A 23,583-nucleotide genomic window follows, 5' to 3' on the forward strand; every position below is an offset into this window, starting at 1 on the left:
AAGTGAGAACTGTGCTATTTGCCTTTAGAAATAATTGTTCACCAAAAAATTCCCCCACAGTTCCTTCACACGGGTAAACAAAGTGCAAAAGGAAACCAAGGTTTGACACTTGGGCTTGAAAAAATTTTAAAAAGTAATATAAAATGGGTTAGATTCTGGGAGTTAAAACCATTTGGGGAAACTACAAGGGCTAATTCCAGGTGTTGGGTAGGAAATGTACAAAGTTAAGCTTGTGTTATCAAAGCAAGAAAGCATTCAAGGACTAATAGGGATACATGAAAGACACAGATGGCTTAATGTGGCTTCCACTGGCCACATTTGGGACAATTTGAGCATCAACAAGAATTATGATGTTAAAAGAGTATATTATATTGAATTAAAAAAACCCTTAAATCAATAACTTTAAAAACACCTTGATTCCCATAGTGAAGCAAACACTAAAATGGAGGTGTGGAAAGAATGCCAGTTAATAAACATAAAAGGCATGATACTATTACGGAATCATTTATAATTCCTAATGTAACAACAGATTCAGTGAAGGACTGTATCAAGGAGTTGGGGAACAGGGTATTCTTATGGACTCAAGGTATGATCCACAGATTGCTTACCAATTCCTAAGAGGAAAATGTACTATTAGAATGAAGAGATGTAGCCACCACCTTTACCAAGTGATCAAATTTAGCATTACTAATATAACTGAGTTATGTGTCCCTGTGAGTTGGCAACATTTCTTAGGTAGTATTCTTGCAAAAGTGCTCAAACTGAATCTAATCATGAGGGAAACAAAATCTGACAAATCCAGAATGAGAGAGATTCTACAAGACAACTGGCTTAGGCTCATCACAACATGTAATGATTTAATTTAAAAAGGAGGGGGAAGGAGGCTGATCTGGATTAAAAGAGACAGTAATTATAGCTTATGAGTTGAAAAAATAAAACTGCTATAGAAATAATTTTGGGGACAATGGGGAAATTTGAATATGAACTGTATAATGATTTTATGGACTTACTAATTTTCTTAGGTTTGATCATGTATTGCGGTTACACAGGAAAATGTTCTTATTCTTAGAACATGCATGCTAACATATTTGGGGGTGAAAAATCTGCAACTTACTTTCAAAGAATTCAGCAAAAATCATTGGGTGGGGCTGTGAATGTGGAGAGAAGAGACGGAGAGAAATCAAACCTGGCGAAATGTTAACAATGAGCTGAAGGACGGCTAAACGAAAGCTCACTGTACTATTTTTAAAACTTTTCTGTAGCTATAAGCCGTTTTTTCTGAGGAAGTCGAGGAGGGCGAATATCTTTCTGGAAACGCCAGAGCAAATGCACGCAAGAGCTGAGAAAAGATTGGAAAACGCCTCTCAAAATAACAGTCCCGCCCTTCCCGGGACTCTTCCCTATAGGCTGTTCAAGTCACGTGGCGACTGTGACCCCGCCCACACCTCCCAGAGGCCCGCGCGTGCGGTCTGCAGTTCGGCCGCTTCCTCTTGGCGGGTGGGCTGCAGCTATGGAGGGCGAGCCTCCACCTGTAGAGGAGCGGCGGCGGCTGCAGGAGGAGCTGAACGAGTTCGTGGAGAGCTGCTGCCGGACGCTGGAGGAGGTGACGGCGTCCCTGGGCTGGGACCTAGATAGTCTGGATCCCGGGGAAGAGGAGGCGGCGGAGGTGAGGGGCGCGGCCGCGGGGCCCTTTCGGGGACTGTCGGCCCGGGGTCTTCTCTGGAAGAAGTGCCAGATTCGCACTGGCAGCCGCGGAGGGAAGGGCGAGGAGTCCTCGTCCGTGTGCAGAGCCGCGTTGGGCGCCTGGGACCCGAGGGGAGCCGCGGGCCCTGCAGCAACCCTGACGTCCCTGGGTCCCGGGCTGGGGCGCGCGAGGGACTCCCGAAGGCTCCACATCGATCTCCAGTGCGGCGCTCCTCCCGCGCAACTTCGAGTTTAAAGAAAACCGGGGGCCGGGCGCGGTGGCGCACGCCTGTAATCCTAGCACTTTGAGAGGCCAAGGCGGGAGGATCCTTTGAGCCCAGGAGTTCCAGACTAGCCTGGGCAACATGGTGAAACCTCTTCTCTACCAAAAGTACAAAAATTAGCCGGGTGTGGTGGTGTGAGCCTGTGGCCCCAGCTATTTGGGAGGCTGGGGTGGGAGGATCGCTTGAGCCCAGGAGGTCGAGGCTGCAGTGAGCCGAGATCGCTCCACTGCATTCCAGCCTGGGCGACAGAGCAAGACCCTTCTCAAAAAACAAACAAACAAAATCCAGGAAGATGTGTTGAGTGAGGAGGGAATGGCAGATTTGGTATTTATTTAGAAAATAAGTGAATGTGTCTCAGAGCGCTGCAGAGGGATTGGCGGTTTGCATTGTCATCTGTCATATGGATTCCGCAGTTGCACCAGATTGGGTGTCAGGAGAGCTGGGAGTTTGCCAGTTCGCCTTTCTATGCCTTAAAATTGGACACTTCTGACTGGGACAGCACCAATTCTAGGATTATTACAGGTTGTCACCAAGAGATGGTAACTGGCAACTCCTGTGGACATTAGAATTGCTTTTTTAAAAATGTAGGCAAGTGTATTTAGAGGTGAACAATCGTGATTTTTGTCTTTTTGTGGGGTATTTTTGGTGGAATGAGAGGAAGGGAAGTGCTCCAATGTGGGGTAATTCATTATCTTTACTATTACTTCTGGGTTTACCATGCTGTGATAACTTCTCCTGGGTTTAAGTTACATGACTGATTCCTCAGAGACATTTAAAATATATTTGATTTCTGTATATACCATTCATTATTTATTGTATTAAAAGCACAGAGGAAATTAAAAAATCTTTAATATTCATTTAGAGGGGTATTTGAAGCTGGGAATTCCATTGAGTGGGGCTTACCAGACCCTTCCAGACATTGTTTACTCAGCATTGCGGTAACATTGGATTCCTTGTATTAACGTTTAAATAGCACTTTGTTTGTGCCACTTACATTACTTCATTTAATACTCAAAATAACCCTATGAGGTAGGTATCTTTGGCCACATTTTATAGACGAGGAAAGGAACACAGAGGTGATAATTTGTCGAAGGATACACTGCTAGTAAATGGCAGTTAGGATTTCTGCCGGTGTTTTAGTACTGAAATTTAATGAACAACAGTTACAGTTCCTGGTCCTCACAGAGCTTATTGTCTGGTGGTGGTGAGGGGGAATACGGATAACTGAACCATTATATTATCATGGGTCTGTGATGGGTGGGGTTGGAATTGCTATAGTACAGTTTACTGTAGGCGGTGGTGGACAAAGTGGTGGTCAACAAAGGCTTCCTGGACAAAGTGAATTCTAAGCTGCTAAATAAAAGTGAGTTGAATTGGCTAGGGGGTTGGCGGGTGCGGGGAAGAAGCATCAACAGCATGTGTAGAAGTTCAGAGACAGGGAGTGACCAGATCAGGAAGCCTCAAGTAGTTAAGGATAGCTAGAGCATAGGATGTAGAGTTAGAGTAGAATGATGATGATGGGTAGAGGTCAGATCTTAAAGGTCCTTGTCAGCCATATTAGAAAGTCTAGATTTTTTTTTTTTTTTTTTTTTTTTTTTTTTTTTTTTTTTTTTTTAGTGAAGGCAGTGGGGAGGTATGGAATTATTTTAAGCCAGGGCATATTATAATCACATTTACCTTTTAATAAAATAATAGCATACATTTGTTGAATGCTTGCTATGTACCAGGCCCTATTTGAATTCCTTTATGTGTATAAACTTTGGTATACTTTTTTAAATCTTCACAATCACTTTGTGAGAGAGGTCCTGCTATTATTTTTATTTTATATAATAGAAAATGAGGCAAAGAGAGATTAAGTACCTCACCCAGTTTCATGCAGCCAGTAAGTGGCAGAGCTGGAATTCAAACCAGCTACAGGATGGAAACTGAAGGGGAGGGCAGCAAGACTGGAAGCAGAGAGAGAGAGCAAGAGTGAGAGAGAGCGAGCGAGCGTAGTCAGGAGATGGTGGTGTATTCCAGGAGAGAGTTGATGATACCCTGAGTTGGGGAAGTGGCAGTGGGGATGGAGGATGTTGAGGGATTTTCAGAAATATTTAGGAGTTAAATTGGCAGGACTAGGTGATTGATTGGATGTGGGTGATGAGGGAGAAGAAGTAGTTTCTTGCTTGAGCAAGGGGGACCTTTCACTGAAATAGAAAAGTACAAGAGGAATAGATTTGAGGGTTGGGAGACGATGAATATAATTAATTTATTTTTGTTCGTGTTGAACTTTTAGTGTCTTTAGTATACGGTACTGGAGAGAAACAAGGTTTAAAGATCTAAATTTTGGGAGTCCTCACTGTATAGTGAGAGTTGTAGCTTTGAGATCTTTCAGTAAGCATATATTAAACAGCAAAAGGTCAGTGGTTATATTAATACTTACATGAAAACCAACATCTAAAGGGGGACAAATAGAGCAAGGAAGACAGATATTTAGGATATTTAGAGGAGACCAAGTAGAAGAAGCCAGAGAGGTAGAAAGAACATGAGGGGTGTGTCAGAATCACAGATTGACAATTGGAGTGTGACCTTCCAAGAGTTCAGATAAGACAGTGACATGTTCTTTGGCTTTAGTAGCAAGGTTATTAGTGACCTATTGACTGGTTTCAGTGGGGTGATGGTGGCAATGAGTGAGGAATTGTTATAGGTGAGGTGAGGTTGTTTAGACAGTGAGTGTAAATACATCTCTCAAAGAGTTAGGCTTTGAAGGAGTGGAGAGAGGACGGGCATTTAGGGAGTTAGGGGTTGAAGGAGTTTTATTTTTCTTTAATACACAACTACATGGGGGTTGAGAGAGGCCTGCAGAAGAGGATGCACTATACAGTACTGGTACATAATTAAATGGTAAACATTTAATGGTAATTATTTATTTAAATATTATGTACCTATTTTCTTTGTTTCTGTTTGATTTTTATAGGATGAAGTTGTGATATGTCCATACGATTCCAATCATCACATGCCTAAATCATCTTTGGCAAAGCACATGGCATCTTGTAGATTGAGGAAAATGGGCTACACCAAAGAAGAAGAGGTACCATATATTTACTATATTATATATATATATATGTCATGCATTTTACGCATTAATTCACAATTTTTGGAAGTTACAACGTGAGGTTCACTGACAAAATAATAGCCCTTACTTGAAGGGTAGGATGGTACTTGCCTAATTGCACAAATTATTGTGAGAAATAATTAAGTGATACTCATCTATTGCTTAGGTCAAGTCTTAAAATAGTCAATTATCTGATACTTAAGAACACTAAGATTCTTTTTTTTCAGGATGAAATGTATAATCCTGAGTTTTTCTATGAAAATGTGAAGATACCTTCGATTACTTTGAGTAAGTATTAAGTTATTATAATTTAAAAATATCTTAGTGTAGATATTGATTTTTCATTTCTGCATTATCAAAAGAATGGATTGTATAAGCATGCTTATAACAAGGACATTTAGTACCTTAAGAGAATGTAGAATTAATTAATGTACAAGGCAACTAATTCACATAATCTGAAGTTTAGAGACCAGGCTTGTATTAATAGGCAGTGAAAACCTTACAAAGCTTTGTATAGTAGAGCAGACACCTTCTTTCTCAGTTACAACAAAAATTTGAGAATGTGACACAGATTGAAGGATGAGACTGAAGATGGACATGTGTTCCAGGGATTCACAGCGTATGTAGAGGTTAAAGTCTTGGGCTCTGGAAAAAGAATGTCCTGATTCAACTCCTGTTTTTATCATGAAAGATGTGACTTTCAGCGAGGTAATTAACCTGTTTGTTGCCTAAATTTCTTTATGAAATGGAGATGGTTGTAATAGCACTTTGCGAAGATTAAGTGATATATATATATAATATTCTTAGAATAGTGTCAGGCACTTAGCTGGAGTCAGCTAGAGGGTCACAGAGTTGTGACCATTACAGCACAGGCTTCAAGAATGTTAGCTATTATTGGTCAGTAAAATTTGTCGCTGCTACTGCTGCGTGCCTAATTATAGGCATGAACTGCTTGAAGTCTGATTACTTACTGGGCTGTAGATAAATCTGAAAGGATTCTGTGTTCAGATTTCATAGACAGGGATGTGGATGTTTCTTAAGATTCTGGAAGGTTTGTCCACGTGCCCAAAGGGCTTGGATCAGAAACCAGTTAATAATTTAATTATGGTCACTGATGATTCATATTGTATTTATGGATTTTTTTTTTTTGACAGGTAAAGACTCACAATTCCAGATAATTAAACAAGCTAGAACTGCAGTTGGGAAAGACAGTGATTGTTATAATCAAAGTAAGTGGCATTACAGTTTAAGTGAATTAAAGAATGAAATTATTTTTTTCTCATAAGCATGTTACTAATTTTCTTCAAGAAAAACCTGTGAAAACTGTTACATGGGAAAGGTAAAGTTTTACATTTAACATTGGGCTAATTTGCTTCGTTTCAACTTCATTTGTTAGATATTTCCTGTTGAGATACACCAGAGTCTCACTAAGACACTATCTTAGCTAGGGGTTCATCCTTTGGAATTACCTGGCGATTTAGAGGTGAGATTGTCTTGTGGCTAATTAAAAAAATTATCATTTAGTAAATACAGATGGTCCCAACTTAATGATGATTTAATTTAGGATTTTTTCAATTTTATGGTGTTGTGCAAACAATACACAATCACAAGGTTTTTTAGACTTTAAGTACTAGTGATTCTTTTATCAGACGCTGGGCTGCATTTTCAACTTAACGGTATTTTCAGTTTATGATGGGTTTATCGGGATGTAACCCCATGTAAGTCAAGGAACATCTATAAATCCCACTGAGTGAGGCTCTTTTACTCTGAGATTTCCTCTCTTCAGAGTGTTGAAATGCAGTGTAAAGAAAAGGCTTAGGCTAAAAGAGATTAGTCTCCACAGCTACCCTCAGATTGCTACCCAGTAAGTGAGTTGGTTTGAGATGATGAATGCTTGGGATCCCCTTCTCAGAAAAAAAGTACAAACACAAAAGTTTTACATATAATTTCAGAGGATTCATATTAATAGATCCTTTCACGCCCAGCTTTAGAGCTGGGTTAAAGAGTTTCTCCCTGGGAACCTCAGCAGAGAGTAGGTTAGACGTTTTAAGCATAAGCTTTTAGGAAATTGAAAGAAAACTTAATCCATCAAAAACATAGACATAGGCCAGACACGGTGGCTCATGCCTGTCATCCCAGCACTTTGGGAGGCCGAGGCGGGTGGATCATCTGAGGTCAGAAGTTCAAGACCACCCTGGCCAACATGGCGAAACCCTGTCTTTACTAAAAAATACAAAAATTAGCCGGGCATGGTGGCAAGCACCTGTAATCCCAGCTACTCAGGAGACCGAGGCAGGAAGAATTGCTTGAACCCAGGAGGCAGAGGTTTCATTGAGCCAAGATTGCGCCAGTGCACTCCAGCCTGGGCAACAGAGCGAGACTCCATCTCAAAAAAAAAAAGACACATAGACAAACGAGTTAATAAAAGTTTAAATTTCTAATGAATGTAGATATGACATCTAGTCAAAACCTGAACAGCTTCTCTTGTAAGGATTTCTGCATTGTCTTCTTTGAACCTTCTGTAGGTAGCTTTCTCTGGACAACTTACCTTTTTTTCCTCATTCTTTATTCTAGCTGAATTATATTTACCAGGCTGTAGTCATGGTTGGTTTTCTCCCTCATTGAAATTGAGGATCTTTACCAAATACTGTTCTAAGCCAGTATCTGGACTTGATTTCTCAGAGTTGCGCTGTGGCTTCAGAAGAAAGACCATCTTCTCCTTAGTTGACTATATTACATGGGTTCTCTACAACAGCCAGAAGCACATTTCTTGTATTTTTTGTTTTGAGGTTCCTACTTTTGTCCCTGTCAGGGAAATTCCAGGTTTTTTCCTTTGAGGGAGACAGTTGACTCTCATTTTATTTATTCGGGGAGATTGCTGAGCTATGACTAGTCAAGCCTTTTTTGGCCTCTGCTATTGGTTCTACTCATATCCCCTGGTAGTGTACCCATAAAAAAGTTGAGGTTTTTGGTTTTTGAAAGGGTTAATAATACTTAAAGGACTTTATTTGAGTCTTAAGTGGTTAGATTTGCTGAATTTTAGAGTTGAAAGAGAACTTGGAGATCATCTAATCCAGTGTCTGCATTTTACAGATAAGAAAAACTCTGTCTGATAGAGACATGATAAAGTTCTAGTGTGTTTGTTCTAAAGGTCCTCCGTATTTTTATTTTTTAAAAGGTTATTTTTTAAAGCTCTTTTATGAATTACATTTCTCTTTCACAACAAACTTGTGATAAGTTGAACGATATTTTCCCCTCCATAATAGGTGAAGAAACAGGCACACAAAAGTGAAGTAACTCACCTCTACTAGATAATAGCAAAGTAGATCCAGAACTAAGTTCTGAATTTTGACACAAACTCTGAACTGAGTTGTTTGATTTTCTGTTAGAAACCCTACATTTAGTAAAATTTGTGGACTAGGATTCTAGATATTGCTCAAATTTATTTATGATGTCTTTCATGATTAAGTGGAAGAATATCACAAACTTCATATCTCTGCATACTAATTGTGACTATCAGTGCTGTTCATTGTTTATTCTGCTTTGTGTAAACCTGTTTTAAAGAAATAAAAGTAGCTGCTTGGCCATGTATTAATGATGATAACTGAGTTTTTGTTTCCTTATCTGTAATACAAAACTCTCATAGAGTTGTTGAGAGGAACAGAGATAATGGATGCTAAACAAGCCCTAGCTCCAAAAATTGGCAGCTTCTATGGTCTAAGTGAAAATTAATGTACAGAAAGTAATATTAAGATAATGAAATGGATGAGTTTTATATATATGAGTCATTTAGAAAATGTTCTGCTTTTTAATTTTTATAATGGTAATAAGGGAGATTTGGACATTGAGCTTAGTTCTTTTCAAAAGCAAAGAATTACTTTGAATGAATAGTTAAGAGGAACTATTATATTATTTTGATAGTTAAGAGGAACTTTAATTTTGAATTCTTACACTATCTTAAATTAAGATTTAATTGTTAACCGTAACTTTTTTTTTTTTTTGAGGTGGAATCTTGCTGTCTCGCCCAGGCTGGAGTTTAGTGGCGCAATCTCGACTCACTGCAAGCTCTGCCACCTGGGTTCACGCCATTCTTCTGCCTCAGGTCCCGAGTAGCTGGGACTACAGGCACCTGCTACCACGCCTGGCTAATTTTCTTGTATTTTTTTAGTAGAGACAGGGTTTCACTGTGTTAGCCACGATGGTCTCGATCTCCTGATCTTGTGATCTGCCCACCTTGGCCTCCCAAAGTGCTGGGATTACAGGCGGGAGCCACCGCGCCCAGCCAACGGTAACTTTATATGATCTTCAACCTTCGTTAAAAATTTTTTTTGGCCACGTGTGGTGGCTCCCGCTTGTAATCCCAGCACTTTGGGAGGCCCAGGTGGGCAGATCACCTGAGGCCAGGAGTTCAAGACCAGCCTGGCCTACATGGTGAAACCCTGTCTCTACTAAAAATACAAAAATTAGCCAGGCGCTATGGTGCGTGCCTGTAATCCCAGCTACTCGGGAGGCTGAGGCAGGAGAATCACTTGAACCTGGGAGATGGAGGTTGCAGTGAGCCAAGATGGCGCCACTGCACTCCAGTCTGGGCGACAGAGTGAGACTCTGTCTCAAAAAAAGAAAAAAAAAATTTTTCTTTATATCCTCTGTAGAGTTATGCGATTTCTCAACAGATTATTTTTGTGGCTCACTTATATCTTAGACATTTTAAGATCTTTTCCCTCAGGACAGGACTTTCTTTAAATATCTTATTGATGTATTTACTTTTACGGGAGAATGACTAACATGAAAAATTTTACATTTCTCCATCTAATTCGTATTTTGTTTGTTACACACTACAATGTAAGTTTTTTGACAAGGTTTTATATGTATGTTTTCATTTCATCTGTCATGTCAGGCCTAAACTCAGTGTACAGAATTCTCAATCTTAAACTTTATGAAAGCTCATACAGCTATTCAATCTATATACTTATTTTCAGATATACTTACTTCGGTTAATTTTTTAACCAAGATATTTCAATCATAAACAATCATTTTATGTTTAGTGGTTTATCTTTTTCTTTCAATATTAAATATTCAGGTTGTATACTTCAGTATCGTGAAGTGTGTTTGAGTCATGGCCATGATATGAAGATCAGTGTAGTATCAAAGAAACTTAAAAAGACAGGATAGGATGGGCTTTAGATCCAGTCTGTTCCTATCACTTGTGAGACTTTGGGCAAGTCATGTTACTTCTATGACACTTAATTTCTTTATCTGTAACGTTAAGGAATTGACTCTGAATGAATTCTCCCTAAAATTCTGAATTTGTATCTTTGTGACAACACCTACTAGTACTATTTAATGTTGAATGTTATATGTTTAAGATCCCCTTTGATGACAAAAGTAACAAGAATGAGAATTGGCATTATTAAAACAATAGATTAGAGTTTCAATTTGGGGTGACGAAAAAGTTCTAGAGATGGATAGAGGTTGCACAACAATGTGAATGCACTTCATGTCTCTGAACAGTACACTGAAAAAATGGTTAGAATGTTAAATTTTATGTTATATATATTTTGCCACAAAAAACCTACAAAAACAGGCAGCCAAAGGGTCTTAGAGTTATTATAATTACAGCACATTCATATGTACCTTTAAATCATTTAGAAACATGCATTTTGAAAATTTACATTTTATGTAAATATAAGTTTATTTAAGTATGTTTATCCTTTTTGTTGTCAGAAATATCTATGTTCCGAATGAATTGAATGCAGTTTGTTGCTTAACCTTTCCTGTACTTTTTCTTTTTCAGTAATTGGGGTGAGTATAAAGAGGAATTAGGAACCTGAATGTACTCCTTATTTAAAGATATGCAGTATCCTTTTTGCAAATGATATCCTTTTAAAAGTATCACTCAAATTTCTAAACTTTATCTTAATACCTGTCACATATTATAGTCTTGAATTGGAATTTTGTTGAATTAAAAGGAATTTAAGTATCAGTCTTCATCATAAAGAAATTTAAGATGAATAAATTGAAGAAAATGCTAAAATAATTTAAGAAGGAAATTATATTTCTTTGTTTAAAAATAACAGGCAAAGGTTTATATGGAGCTTGTTTGTAATACGTCATTATTTTCTAATCTGTGTTTTTCTCCCAAATTTTTATAGCCTATATTCAAAGGAATTAGGCTTATCAAAGCTGTTTTTATAATTTTGTATTATGAAATGCCTACTATAATTAGAATAAAATTGATTGACTTGAAAGGGAACCCTTTTTTCCCCATTAATTCAAAACCCTTTGATGAGTAAAAATGGCCATATATTGTTATATATAGCCGTGTTAAACCATGGCCTCAGATTCACTGCAGCTCTCCTCTTAATATGTAGACAAGTAGTACCTCTTTTTTGTTGTAATGCTTAGTTCATAGTATGCTCTTATTTGAATTCTTTTTGCCTCTACCTAGGAACTTAATGAGGTTAGACTTTATCAAATATAAGTATCTGGAAAGAGCTACTGATTTTATGTTGTTCTATGAACCAGTTACTACTTTAGAATAAGTTAGCAAACAATAAAAGGATTCCTTTAGTAGCTCATGTTCTTTGTTTGCATTAGTGAGTAATGAAGTCTAGAAAGAATTGTTTTAAATTGCTTTTTTTACAGTTCCAATCATTTTTTTATTTGAGAAAATTTGAATCTCAAAACAAAAATTTTCTTCAATGTTTAATACATCATATCAAGGTATTGTATTTACTTTTTTTCACTAATGAGCAGATTTTAGAAAATTCTGTAACTACCGGGGGGCACTGCTATTAACTTTTTTCAATTAATTTGGTTAAGCCACTATGCTTCCTCCTCAGGAAATTAAAATGAGTTTAATTTAATCTGTGCTTTCCTGGCGTGAGGAGGTGTGGGATTTCTGCTACTTAATTATTTTGTGGCCCCTAGCTCTAAGTCCTTGCACAAGTGGAATATATTTTGAATATTGACCATCTAGCTTGATGTCTCATACAAAAAGATATTTTTTACACAGTTTTTAATATTTCCATAGTTTATTTTCAAAGGGACTGTAATGCATATTACTTATTAAAAGCATTTTTTCCCCCAGCTTTGATGGGGAAAAGCATATCAACAGATACCTACTTTTGTAGATGGCTATAAAAATTGTTACCCAAAAGGCTTAGAGCAAATTGTCTCTTATGATTATTCCTGCCTGCCTCCATGGGATCTGTCTTTATATTGTTGGAGAGAATAGCAAGCATCCATAATACATTTTTTTTTTGTGGATATAACATTCAGGATAGAATTGTTGTTTGTCATTTATTGCTTAGATTGATATTTTGTATACTTAGGGATTATGAAAAGAGTTTGTGTTAATATTGCATTATTAAAGCACATGTTTAAAGATAATTATTAGATTTTAAGTTCACAATGCTTCATGTATTGTTTATTCTTGTGATTTTATTTTTACTTTAGGGATTTATTCTTCATTGCCTGTTGAAGTTCCTCTGAATCACAAACGGTTTGTTTGTGATCTAACTCAAGCTGATCGTCTTGCCCTCTATGATTTCGTAGTTGAGGAGACAAAGAAAAAGCGCTCTGATTCTCAAATTATTGAAAATGACAGCGATCTCTTTGTAGACTTGGCTGCCAAAATCAATCAAGGTTTGAGATGCACATCATAGCTTTACATTTCTTCATTATCATTTTATTCTATGAGTGTTATTAAGATGATTTAATTCTTGGGCCACTTTGAGTTAGAGTAAAATGGTTTTGTATCATTTAATATTGACATGAAGTTGGCCCTCTGTGTCTGTGGGTTCCATATCCATCAATTTGACCAACGGTGGATTGAAAATATTTGGAAAAAATAAAAGTGTGTGGTTGCCTCTGTACTATACATGTAGAGACTTTTTATTCTTGTCATAATTCCATAAACAATACATTAACAACTATTCATGCAGCATTTACATTGTATCAGGTTTTTGGTGTTTTTTTTGTTTGTTTTTTTTTGAGACTGAGTCTTACTCTGTCACCCGGGCTGGAATGCAGTAGCGCAATCTCAGTTCGTTGCAATCTCCGCCTCCCAAGCTCAAGCAATTCTCGTGCCTCAGCCTCCTGAGTAGCTGGGATTACAGACATGCGCCACCACGCCTGGCTACTTTTTGTATTTTTAGTAGAGATGGGGTTTTGCTACGCTGGCCAGGCTGGTCCCAAACTCCTGGCCTCAAGTGATCCTCCTGTCTTGGCCTCCCAAAGTGCTGGGATTACAGCGTGAGCCACTGTACCCGGCCTGTATTAGGTATTGAAAGTAATTTAGAGATGACTTCAAGTGTACAGGAGGGTGTGTGTAGGTTATATGCAAATACTACACCATTTTATATCAGAGACTTGAGCGTCCATGGATTTTGATATCCTTGGGGGTTCCTGAACAAATTCTCCATGGATACTGAGGGATATTTACTCAGTACCTGAGGTTTTACTCTGACTTTTACATTAAATTTACCTTCTTTCTGTAAGAATATTACAACTGTGCTGTTACTTTAATCTATGTACCTAAGCACTCTTATGTTCAACTAATGGCTGGAGAGAAGGAATGATATAAAACTTAGCCCGTGTATATAAATAATATACAATTTTTAGAATGTTTTTATGTGCTACTTTGAAACAAGTTAAAATATAGGATTGTGATGTATTTATTTGATAATTCATAGAATTTAAAAGCTTTGAAGGATATAATACTTTTATTTTATTCTTTCATTAGATAATAGTCGAAAAAGTCCAAAATCCTACCTTGAAATCCTGGCAGAAGTACGAGATTATAAAAGAAGACGCCAGTCCTATAGAGCCAAGAATGTTCACATAACCAAGAAATCATATACTGAGGTAAGTTTTACATAATCTTTGTTGATAACAAGAATTTCCCTTAGGTAATTTTCTAAATGTGTTCTATGAATTTCCACAATTCTTTGGAAATTTTCTGAAAGTGTCTTCAGGGTGGCCACACCTGATTTGTATCTGTTCCATCACTTCTAGATCCACCCTTTAGCAAGCAAAGGCTTTCATAGTACAAGAACCTTATATAAAACAATTGTACAATCTTAAAAGATATCTCCTTGTGAGAAAGTAGTAGTGTATCATGGTAAGAGCATGAGTTTGGGCTTTAGGTAGACCATACCTTGACTTTTGATTCTGCTGTTTCTCATTGGCTCTTTGACTTGAGCAAGTTATTTGAGCTTTTTAGATTGAATGTTTTCTTTTCATGATAATAATAATATAATCTTTGCAGGGTTGTTATGAGAATTGACTGACAGAATGCATGCAAACACAAATTTCTTCATGAATATTAGCTATTGTCTTTTTTGGCAGAAAGCATGTTTTTATGTACTCTAGTAAATATTTGGACTTAAGAAATGTATTGATATACATTATTTATGTATTAGTCTCTTGGTGTATGTCTAGACTTATTTTCAGATGCCATTTAATGGCTCGTTGGAGTTGATGAATTTTTTTGGTATATGAATTACCTTGCCCAGACTCTACAAATAATTTCCTCATTGATTCCCTAATTGTTCCCATATTATTTCTTACTTCTCTCTGATTTAAAAGACCTTCCATAATCTGGCCTCCTTTTCCCAAGCATTTCTTTTGCTTTAGTCAAGCATGTCTCTTAAACTATATCTGATTGCATATAATTATTCTTACCTCTATGCCCTATTACCTGTTACTTTCTTACCTGAAATGCTCTGTTTTTGCCATTTTAAATCTTGTTGAGTTTAAGGGCCACCATTTCCATGAGGTGCTAGTTGACTAATCTATCACTAGTTTATTGTACTAATACTCTGTACCACACAGGTTAGCTCTAAATTTTATGCTGTTCTTTTTACAGGTAAAATCTGTGTTTTAGACTTACCTTAGCAAGTAGAGACCTGGGTCCCTGTCGTACTACCTTGGTGATTCTCATAGTCCCTAAGATACTTGGCTCATCAGTTATTTCTTCTCTCGTCTCATAACCCTTGTAATCAAGCTTAAATGTTGCTGCTAGCATTCTTTACGGTTTTATAGTTGATATTTTATTGTGGAAATATTCAAACATATACTAAAGTGGATAGCATCGTCTAAGGAACCCTTATGTACCCATCACCCAGCTTCAAAAATTGAAATAAAAGATTGGCAAGGGCTTCATAGAGAAGCATTTGAGGGAAAGGGAGAAGCAAGGAGGAATCAAGGAATGCCTGCTTATTGACTCTTGCCTATGCGGTGGAGCCTGAGCTAGGTGGGTTCTGTGCAAATAGCAGGCTTCAAGGCGCTTACGTAGAGCTGCTGACAGGGAGGCTTGTAGGCCTGCCAGGGAAGTTCGAGGGCTGGAACTTGAGATAGGTGTGTGTGACTCATGTCACTCCGCTAGGTTGGACCTTGGCATATCTTAGGTTTTCCATGGGAGAATATAGTGGAGGAGAAGTGGTGGATAAGGATTTTCCAGGTGGAAGAACTAGCATTCTGAAAAGCAGATAAAAGTATAGGAGTTTTTCAGAGACTCATTAGTAACCCAGGGTGGCTAGAGCTTAGGGCTTCTCCGTTGAGAGATGAGGCTAGGTTCTATCTTATGTAGGAAAATCCTGGAGGGCTCTGAAGGCTTCATTAAGGAGTTTGGATATTGTTCGATTTTACTTTGAGAGCCATTGAAAGTTTCTTTAAGGTGGGGAGAAATGCAGTCAGGCCTGAATGATAGTGTTTCTGAGATTGCCCCGTGTCCCCTATACCTTTTTTCTGAAAACATTTTCTATTTAATCATGAGGGAAGTGTAAGCTCCTATTTTAGTTTTGTCTTTGCCTCTGCAGTGACTAACCCTGTGCTTGGTGGCATGGGTAAATAGGAAAGGAAAAACTTTCAAATGGTTTTTACCTATTTGAAAGTTTCTTTATAGGGTCATTCAGAAAGTATCTGTGAAGTGACTGTATGTTTCATATTTTGTCTTATTAAGTCGTATGATTAAGTCAAGATGACTTAATTATAAGGTTTTTAAAAAATCATTTGTAAATAAGCTCTAATAGAGAGATAAATTGCAAAACTAAAAATAGTACCAAGAACTCCCATATTGCCTTTACCCAGATCACCCATTGTTAGCATTTTCCCACATAGCTTCTCATTGGCACTCTCTCTCTCTCTCTCTGCACATTTTTCACTCTCTCGATCTCGATCTGTACATATTTTTTTCCCCCGAATTCTTTAAGGGTTAAATTACATACCTCATAACCCTTTATCCCCAGTATGTATTTCCTAAGAACAGAGATATTTTCTCACATAAAGGTAGTACAGTTATAGCAACTTCAAATTTAATATTGCTGTAAAACTTTTACCTACTATTCATATTCCAGTTTGACCATTGCCTTTTCTGTGTTCTCTAAACTGCACAAGTCCCACAGTCCATTATGTCATAGCGCTTAGTAAATATTTGATTGTTAGCACTGATTTTTCTAGCGTTACAGTCTTAATTTTTTGAGCAGTTTTCTTACCTGAAGTTCGGTGCTTACCTCTCCCAAGGTGATTCGAGATGTGATAAATGTGCACATGGAAGAACTCAGCAATCATTGGCAAGAAGAGCAAGAGAAGGCAGAGGATGATGCCGAAAAGTACGTCATTATCTTTATTGGTGAAAATACTCTTTCTTTGATAACAGATAACAATTAACTTATAATTGTTAAATTTTAGCATTTCCAAAACCCTTGAAAGCACACAGTAAACTCATGAAAATGCTTTTTGTTTTTCGTTGTCAGTGCCCAGGGTTATTGTACCAGAGTTGTTCTGACATTACCCTTTGACAGTTTTCAGGGGATAGCCATATTAGTGAAATATTTAAATAGGAAAACATACTAACATTTATGCCTAGTATTCCATTATGGGAACACCAAGCATGTGGGAGTTATTTATGTCCTACTGCTCAAGGTCATCGCCAAGGTCTCATTGCAAAAATTTAAAAAATTGCAACCTCAGGCATAAATGGGTTAAGAGCTGTGTTTATTTGTCCTTTTATATGGGTTATAGGATTGTGCATATTTAGACCATATCTACCATTGGTTTGATATAGAATATTACACTTTAGACTGGTGTGTCTATGTATGTATACTGGAGACCAGTGGTAACACAAACTGATTAACATTCTTTTCTATGTTTTAGGAATGAAGAAAGGCGATCAGCTTCAGTAGATTCACGGCAGTCTGGTGGAAGCTATTTGGATGCTGAGTGTTCACGACATAGAAGGGATAGGAGTAGAAGCCCACATAAAAGAAAAAGAAATAAAGATAAGGATAAAAACTGTGAGTCGAGAAGAAGGAAAGAGAGGTGGGTCTAACCCTGCATCATCCAACGTTGAATTCTGTACTTTTTAAAAATAGAACAGGCTCTTCTGTTGTAGACCATGCTGAGAAAATAGATTTTAAGAATAAGCTAAAGTAAGGAGAGTAAACAATTGATGATGATTCTTAACATTCATTATAGTTCAGTTCAAATAACCACCACTCTAGTGACATAGATCTCTATATGTGTGATTGGATGTTTTTTTCCCTTTTTTATCTCTTACTTGCTTGCTTCCTAAACAGGACATATGAAAGTATTGTCTAGGCAGGACATTAACTGTTAAACATGGTTTTCCTAGATCCCTTTCTTCTGCTCATTCCTTCCTTCCTCTTTCTCTTATTCTTTCTTTCTTTTTCCTGCTAATTCCTCAAATAAGGGGATGTAGGGTCAGAGAGAACATCTAAATTTTGACAGTCAATTTTGCCTTTGTTAGTAAAATTTTGATAGCTTGAGAGATGTGAATTAATACCGAATTAGTAAATGTAAATCATTTGAGGTCTATTTCTGTAGTCCAGCTGCTTACAAGGCATGTACCTGGATCTCAAGTTCATCAGGTCTAGAACTAAACTTACCTTTTTCTCAATCTGCTCCTCTTTCCCCAGCATTACTGTCCTGGTTAAAGAGATGACTCTCATCTATTAACCTAAGCCAGAAATCAAGGAGTCATTTTAGATACTTCTTTCCACTCCTTATCATCTGGTCAGTTCCTAATGAAATGATGGTCATTTTCCTAATTTTTCTACTTGTCTCTAAATTTACTGCATATGATTCCATTCCCTTGTATACTGCTAGAGTGAATAGTCACCTCATAGAACTCTTCCGTGGCGGTCTGGCATGGTGGCTCATGCCTATAATCCCTACACTGTGGGAGGGTGAGGCAGGTGATCACTTGAGCTCAGGAGCTCAAGGCCAGCCCGGGCAACCTGGCAAAACCTCGTCTCTACAAAGAATACAAAGATTAGCCGGGTGTGGTGGTGCGTACCTGTGGTCCTAGCCACTTGTGGGGCTGAAGCAGGAAGATTGCTTGAGCCTGAGAGGTTGAGGCTGCAGTGAGCCGTGTTCTCACTCCTGCACTCCAGCCTGGGCAACAAAGTGAGACCCTGTCTCAAAAAAAGTGAGAACTCTTCAGTGGCAAAATTCACATTCTTTTGAATGGCTCTCAAGACGTCTGGGGTCCTGGCTCCTACCTACTTCTTGTATTTTGCTACTACTCCATGAAATGCATAACTTGTGCTCTAGCCAGCCTGAGTTACTTAGAGTTCCTCATCCACACTGTGCCACATCTATGCCTTTCCACTTTTGTGTTCTGCTGCCTACCTCTTTTTAAAAGCCTACTTGGTAAACTCCTCCTCATCCTTTAAGACCCATCTCAGCCATTTCCTGAAGCCTTTTTCTCACTTGTTCAAGCAGAGCTGATCATCTTTTCCATTTTGTTGCCACCCTACCTAGCTTATAGTTGTTCTTGAGCTTAATAGTTATTATTATCGCTGCTAGACTGTGAGCTCCATGAAGGCAAGGTCTGTATCTTACTTAGTTTTATACACAAAGTACTTTCAAATATTAGGCTCTCAAATAATATCCTGTCTCTCCAGGGCCACTGGTAATCAGGAATTAAAGCTTATTGTGTTGGTTTGGTAATTTTGTTCATCTTACTATCATTCAGTTAATTAGGTTTAAAGCCACCTATGACTTAGTCCTTTTCTTATACAAATGAAATATTTGCTTAGTAATCCTTTTTGATTCATATGCTGTTTTATAATAACTATAGTGCTTCTTCTACTTAAGTAATTTTTGACATCTCTAATCAATCCCTGTTGACTTAAATACATTAGAAGTCCTCAAAATCTAAACATTAAATAGTTTTTATTTAAAGAAGATAAACTGGATATAAGTAAGAAATACTTCTCAACAGGCTAATCTTTGATATCCAACCCTGGGGTGGACTGAATTATAGGGACTTGGTTTATCTGACGTAAACCAGAATAAGTAAAACATTCATTTCGAATTAAAGTGTTTTTTTTTTCCCAAGAGTATGTATAAAAAATGCATTATTAAAACTAAGAGACAGGCCGGGCGTGGTGGCTCATGCCTGTAATCCCAGCACTTTGGGAGGCCAAGGCGGGTGGATCACCTGAGGTCAGGAGTTCGAGACCAGCCTGGTCAACATGGTGAAACCCTGTCTCTACTAAAAATACAAAAAATAGCCAGGTGTGGTGGTTCGCACCTGAAATCCCAGCTGCTTGGGAGGCTGAGGCAGGAATCGCTTGAATCCGGGAGGCGGAGGTTGCAGTGAGCCGAGATCGTGCCATTTGCGCTCCAGCCTGGGCAACAAGAGTGAAACTCCATCTCAAAAAAACAGAAACAAACAAATAAAAAAACTAAGAGACGAAACTGAAATAGGAATAATCAAAGTGATTTTTTTTTCAATTACGCTTTGAAATTCTGCTTTAAAATTAACTTTGAGTGTATGTAAATGATAGATAACCAGAAAATTCATTTCAAATAGAATGTTAAAGTAGCATATTACTGTTGAAAGTGGTGTATTACTGTTGAATTATTTTAAATCTCTGATATTAAAATGTCCATCATTTATAACCTTTTTTTTATACCTCTTTTATTTCAGGGATGGGGAAAGACACCATAGTCATAAAAGAAGAAAGCAAAAAATATAAATGAAGTACTTGTACCTATATTAATTATGCTTACGCCATGATAACCAATATACAGATATATTAATTGGAATTCCTTTGCATAGGAGAATGTTTTTATGATCTGTTTAGTGCTTATTATTTTCCAGTAAATATGCTTCAAACCATGAGTACACTATTAGGCCCTACAACTTTGTTTTCCTTATATTTTATTAGATGATTTGCTTCCTATAACTGATCTTGTTTTGTTCGTTTTGCTAATAGATGTATCTCAAAATTCTTTAATTAAGTCAATATTTATCATATGTAAATTAAACATGAATACATTCTCATCTTATAACTACATCTTATAAATAAGGCTAATAACCCTTAGAACACCACCTGCGGTTCTGTCCTCACCCCAGTGGCAACTACTGTTTACCACTACACTGGTGAATTGTAGTAGGGAAAAACAATCTAAATATTGAAGAGAAATGGCCTAATTAAAATATGATGTAGTCATAGGATAGATTATTGTATTGGAGTTAAAAGAAATAATCTAGATCCATATTAACCTGGATTGGTCTCAAAAACATAATGCTCAGTGAAAATAGCAAGTTGTAGAAAGTTATATACAAATTATATATATGTACAAAACAATACTATGCATTCTCTATGGCTATATAATATACGTAAATCTATTTTTAAAGGTTCAGAAGAATCCATACCAAAGTTCTAACAGCGAGTAGGGGGTATAGATGAGAGATTAAGGGTGCAAATCAGGATTGGGAGGGTGGTCAGAGGGAACTTTAGCTTTATCCGTAACACATTAATTTTTTTAAAAAATAAGGTCTTAATGTTTCATTTAATTTAAAATATACTGTCATGTTGTGTTTTGTAAATCAACTGAACTGAGGTACTATTTACTTAGATTTATTGCACCCTTTTTAAGTGTGTTTTTTATTGGGTTTTGACAGATTCATACCTCTGTGCAGCCACTATCACGATCAAGTTACAAATATTTTCATTGCCCCCAAAATTCTCATACCCCCTTTCCCAATCAATTCCTCTACCCCTAGCCCTAGGCAGCCACAGATTTGCTTTTGGTTACCACTGATTAGATCTATCCATTGTAGAATTCATGTAAATGGAATGCTGTAGTATGTACTCTGCCTTCTTCCTCTCTGCAGATTTTTGAGATTGATCCCTGTGTGTCAGTTGTGCATTTTTTTTGTTGCTGAGTAGTATGTTCTATCGTATGTCAGATCATTCACATGAGACTTTGGCATGAAATGTTAAGCATCCGACATCTAAATAGCAATATTTTGAATACTGGAAACTCAGGTTAAAGATTTCATTTCCAAGTAGAAATGAAATCTTATTATTTTAATAAGTAGCTGACAATGACAGAAAGATTGGATTTGGATCAGATTGGCTGTTAGGCTTCAGGTATGGGAAACAGCTCTCAGATTTATAAATTGGAAATCACCAGGTTACTTGCCAATATATAGTCATATTGCTGCCATTGTACTTAATTTCTAAATATATAAAATCCACATTTAAAAATTATAAAAGCAAGGACTTGGGAGTGACTGATGAATCATGAAATTGCTGCTTTTATAGATCAAAACTACTTGAATCATCAGGAATTTCATATTGTTTCGTATTGTGTGACAACTTATAATTTTGTTTTAAATTGTGATTTCATTGATTTTACTAACTGGAAGGAAGAAGAGTAAAATTGGCATATTTAGGTTTTTTGTAGAAGAAAGATACAAGTGAAAATTAGGAGTGGATTGGAGAAATTGGGGGAAAATAGAACGGTACGGAGAAAGGAAGAGATTGAAAATGTTACCAGAGTTCTTTAAAGCTCACATTTTATAGTATCACTGCTACAAACTATTTAGTAAAATGTGGCATCGGGTGAAAAGAGGCATTTGTTTGATCCTTGAACGAATTAATCTTACATACTTCCCTGTTTGTGTTTTGAACCTTTCACTGGATATGAGCTACTTGAGAGCAGGGTTTATACCTTCATCAGTGTGACCCCTGTGCCTGCAACCTCATAGTTGTTCATCTGTAATTTTAAATTTTGACAAAAGCATTTTCACAGCTCTGTCACATAAGATCTAGTTTTTACTTCTAGAGTGCTGCTATGAATAATTACTATAGCTGCTGTCCATCTTGCCCATCCATTAAGGTACCTTCTCACAAACATTTCTAATCTACTGGCTGGAGTGCAGTGGTGCAGTCTGTAGCTCACTGCAGCCTCAAACTCCTAGGCTCAGGCGATCCTCTTGCCCTGGCCTCCCATGTAGCTGCAACTATAGGTGTGTGCCACTACACCTGGCGAATTTTTTTAGTTTTTTAGAGATGGAGTCTTGCTATGTTGCCTAGGCTGGTCTTGAACTCCTGGGCTCAGATGATCCTCCTGTCCTCAGATGATCCTCCTGTCCTCAGCCTCCCAAAATGCTGGGAGCCACCAGGCACCAGGTGTGATCTACCACACCTGTCTAAAAAGTATGTATTTTTAAATTTTTTTGTAGAGACAGGATCTCACTATGTTCTCCAGCTGGTCTCAAGCTCCTGGCCTCGGCCTGCTAAAGTGCTGGGATTACAAGTGTGAGCCACTGTGCCTGGTCACTTTAATTGAGATATTGACAAGTCAACTGCCATGCAGAGCCCAGGGCACTGGTTATATTCAGTAAGAAGCTGAACTGAGCACTCAGAATTTTAAATTATATCAATGATCTTCAAGTATTTGCCACTTTCAAGTACAGCTAATTGGATAATCTCAAACCCTTTAGTGAAAATTCATTGTCAAATGGTAAATTTGAGATAAAATATCTTAAATGCATTGAGAATATTTTCTAATTACCTGTGTATGCTACAGTACAGACATTAATTCTATAAACATGTTCATAGGTCTTCCCCCTCGCCCCACCTGTCTTCTAAGGACATTTTCTGTTTCTTTTTAGTGAGTTCATGAATGTTTAAGGGTTCTGGTGCAAAGCTTTCTTGCATTCTGAGCGTAAAAATAATAAAACCCACTTATGTTTGCTTGAGTGTGTTTACAAGTCAATTTCCTTTTATGTAGCTTGCTTTTTCATTTGCTATAATTGATCCTGCAGGTGTGTGAATTATTAAACTAACGCTCTTTTAAACCACACTTGTTTTATTAGTGATTTTACTTCCTGCTGTGGTCACAGATTTAGGAGTTTTTGGTGTTACAGAAAGTGCTCATAGCTTTTGGATATTTGGACTGGGACCAGTGATTTCTAGAGCTCCCTTTCAGGAAAGAAAAAATAAGATTTGTCAGATGTAAGGGGCTCTGAGCTAGATTCATCTCTATTGAATAAGTCAAGTCACTTTCCCATTTTAAAAACAAGTCCGCCTAAGAAAAAAGAGGCTGCCTTAAAATAGAATATAAATTCCTAAACTAGTTTTTAGTCCTTTGTTTTAGTATTATAAAGCAGGGGCACTTGCTACATACAGCCATTGGGAGAATGGTAAATGAAGAAAGGCTGCAGGCTCCAGGGAGTCCTTCCTTAGGAGT

General features: G+C 37.4%; 1 protein-coding gene across 1 annotated transcript; it reads left to right on the top strand.

Moving 5' to 3' along the window:
* The first annotated feature begins 1,443 nt into the window (after nt 1-1,443).
* Nucleotides 1,444-23,196, top strand: SNRNP48 (small nuclear ribonucleoprotein U11/U12 subunit 48). Its single transcript, XM_004043244.5, has 9 exons — nt 1,444-1,666; nt 4,924-5,037; nt 5,289-5,349; nt 6,216-6,290; nt 12,520-12,708; nt 13,808-13,929; nt 16,588-16,676; nt 17,221-17,385; nt 20,024-23,196. The coding sequence occupies exons 1-9, from the start codon at nt 1,511-1,513 to the stop codon at nt 20,070-20,072; spliced, it is 1,020 nt and encodes a 339-aa protein (XP_004043292.1). The 5' UTR covers nt 1,444-1,510; the 3' UTR covers nt 20,073-23,196.
* Nucleotides 23,197-23,583: the final 387 nt, after the last annotated feature.

The sequence above is a fragment of the Gorilla gorilla genome, chromosome 5 (assembly GCF_029281585.2).
Source record: "Gorilla gorilla gorilla isolate KB3781 chromosome 5, NHGRI_mGorGor1-v2.1_pri, whole genome shotgun sequence".
Taxonomy (NCBI): domain Eukaryota; kingdom Metazoa; phylum Chordata; class Mammalia; order Primates; family Hominidae; genus Gorilla; species Gorilla gorilla.

Coding starts and splice junctions, on each gene's coding strand:
- SNRNP48 (XM_004043244.5), top strand. CDS start 1,511: ATGGAGGGCGAGCCTCCACCTGTAGAGGAGCGGCGGCGGCTGCAGGAG. Junction 16,677..17,220: donor GCAGAGGATGATGCCGAAAA/GTACGTCATTAT, acceptor TCTATGTTTTAG/GAATGAAGAAAGGCGATCAG. Junction 17,386..20,023: donor TCGAGAAGAAGGAAAGAGAG/GTGGGTCTAACC, acceptor CTTTTATTTCAG/GGATGGGGAAAGACACCATA.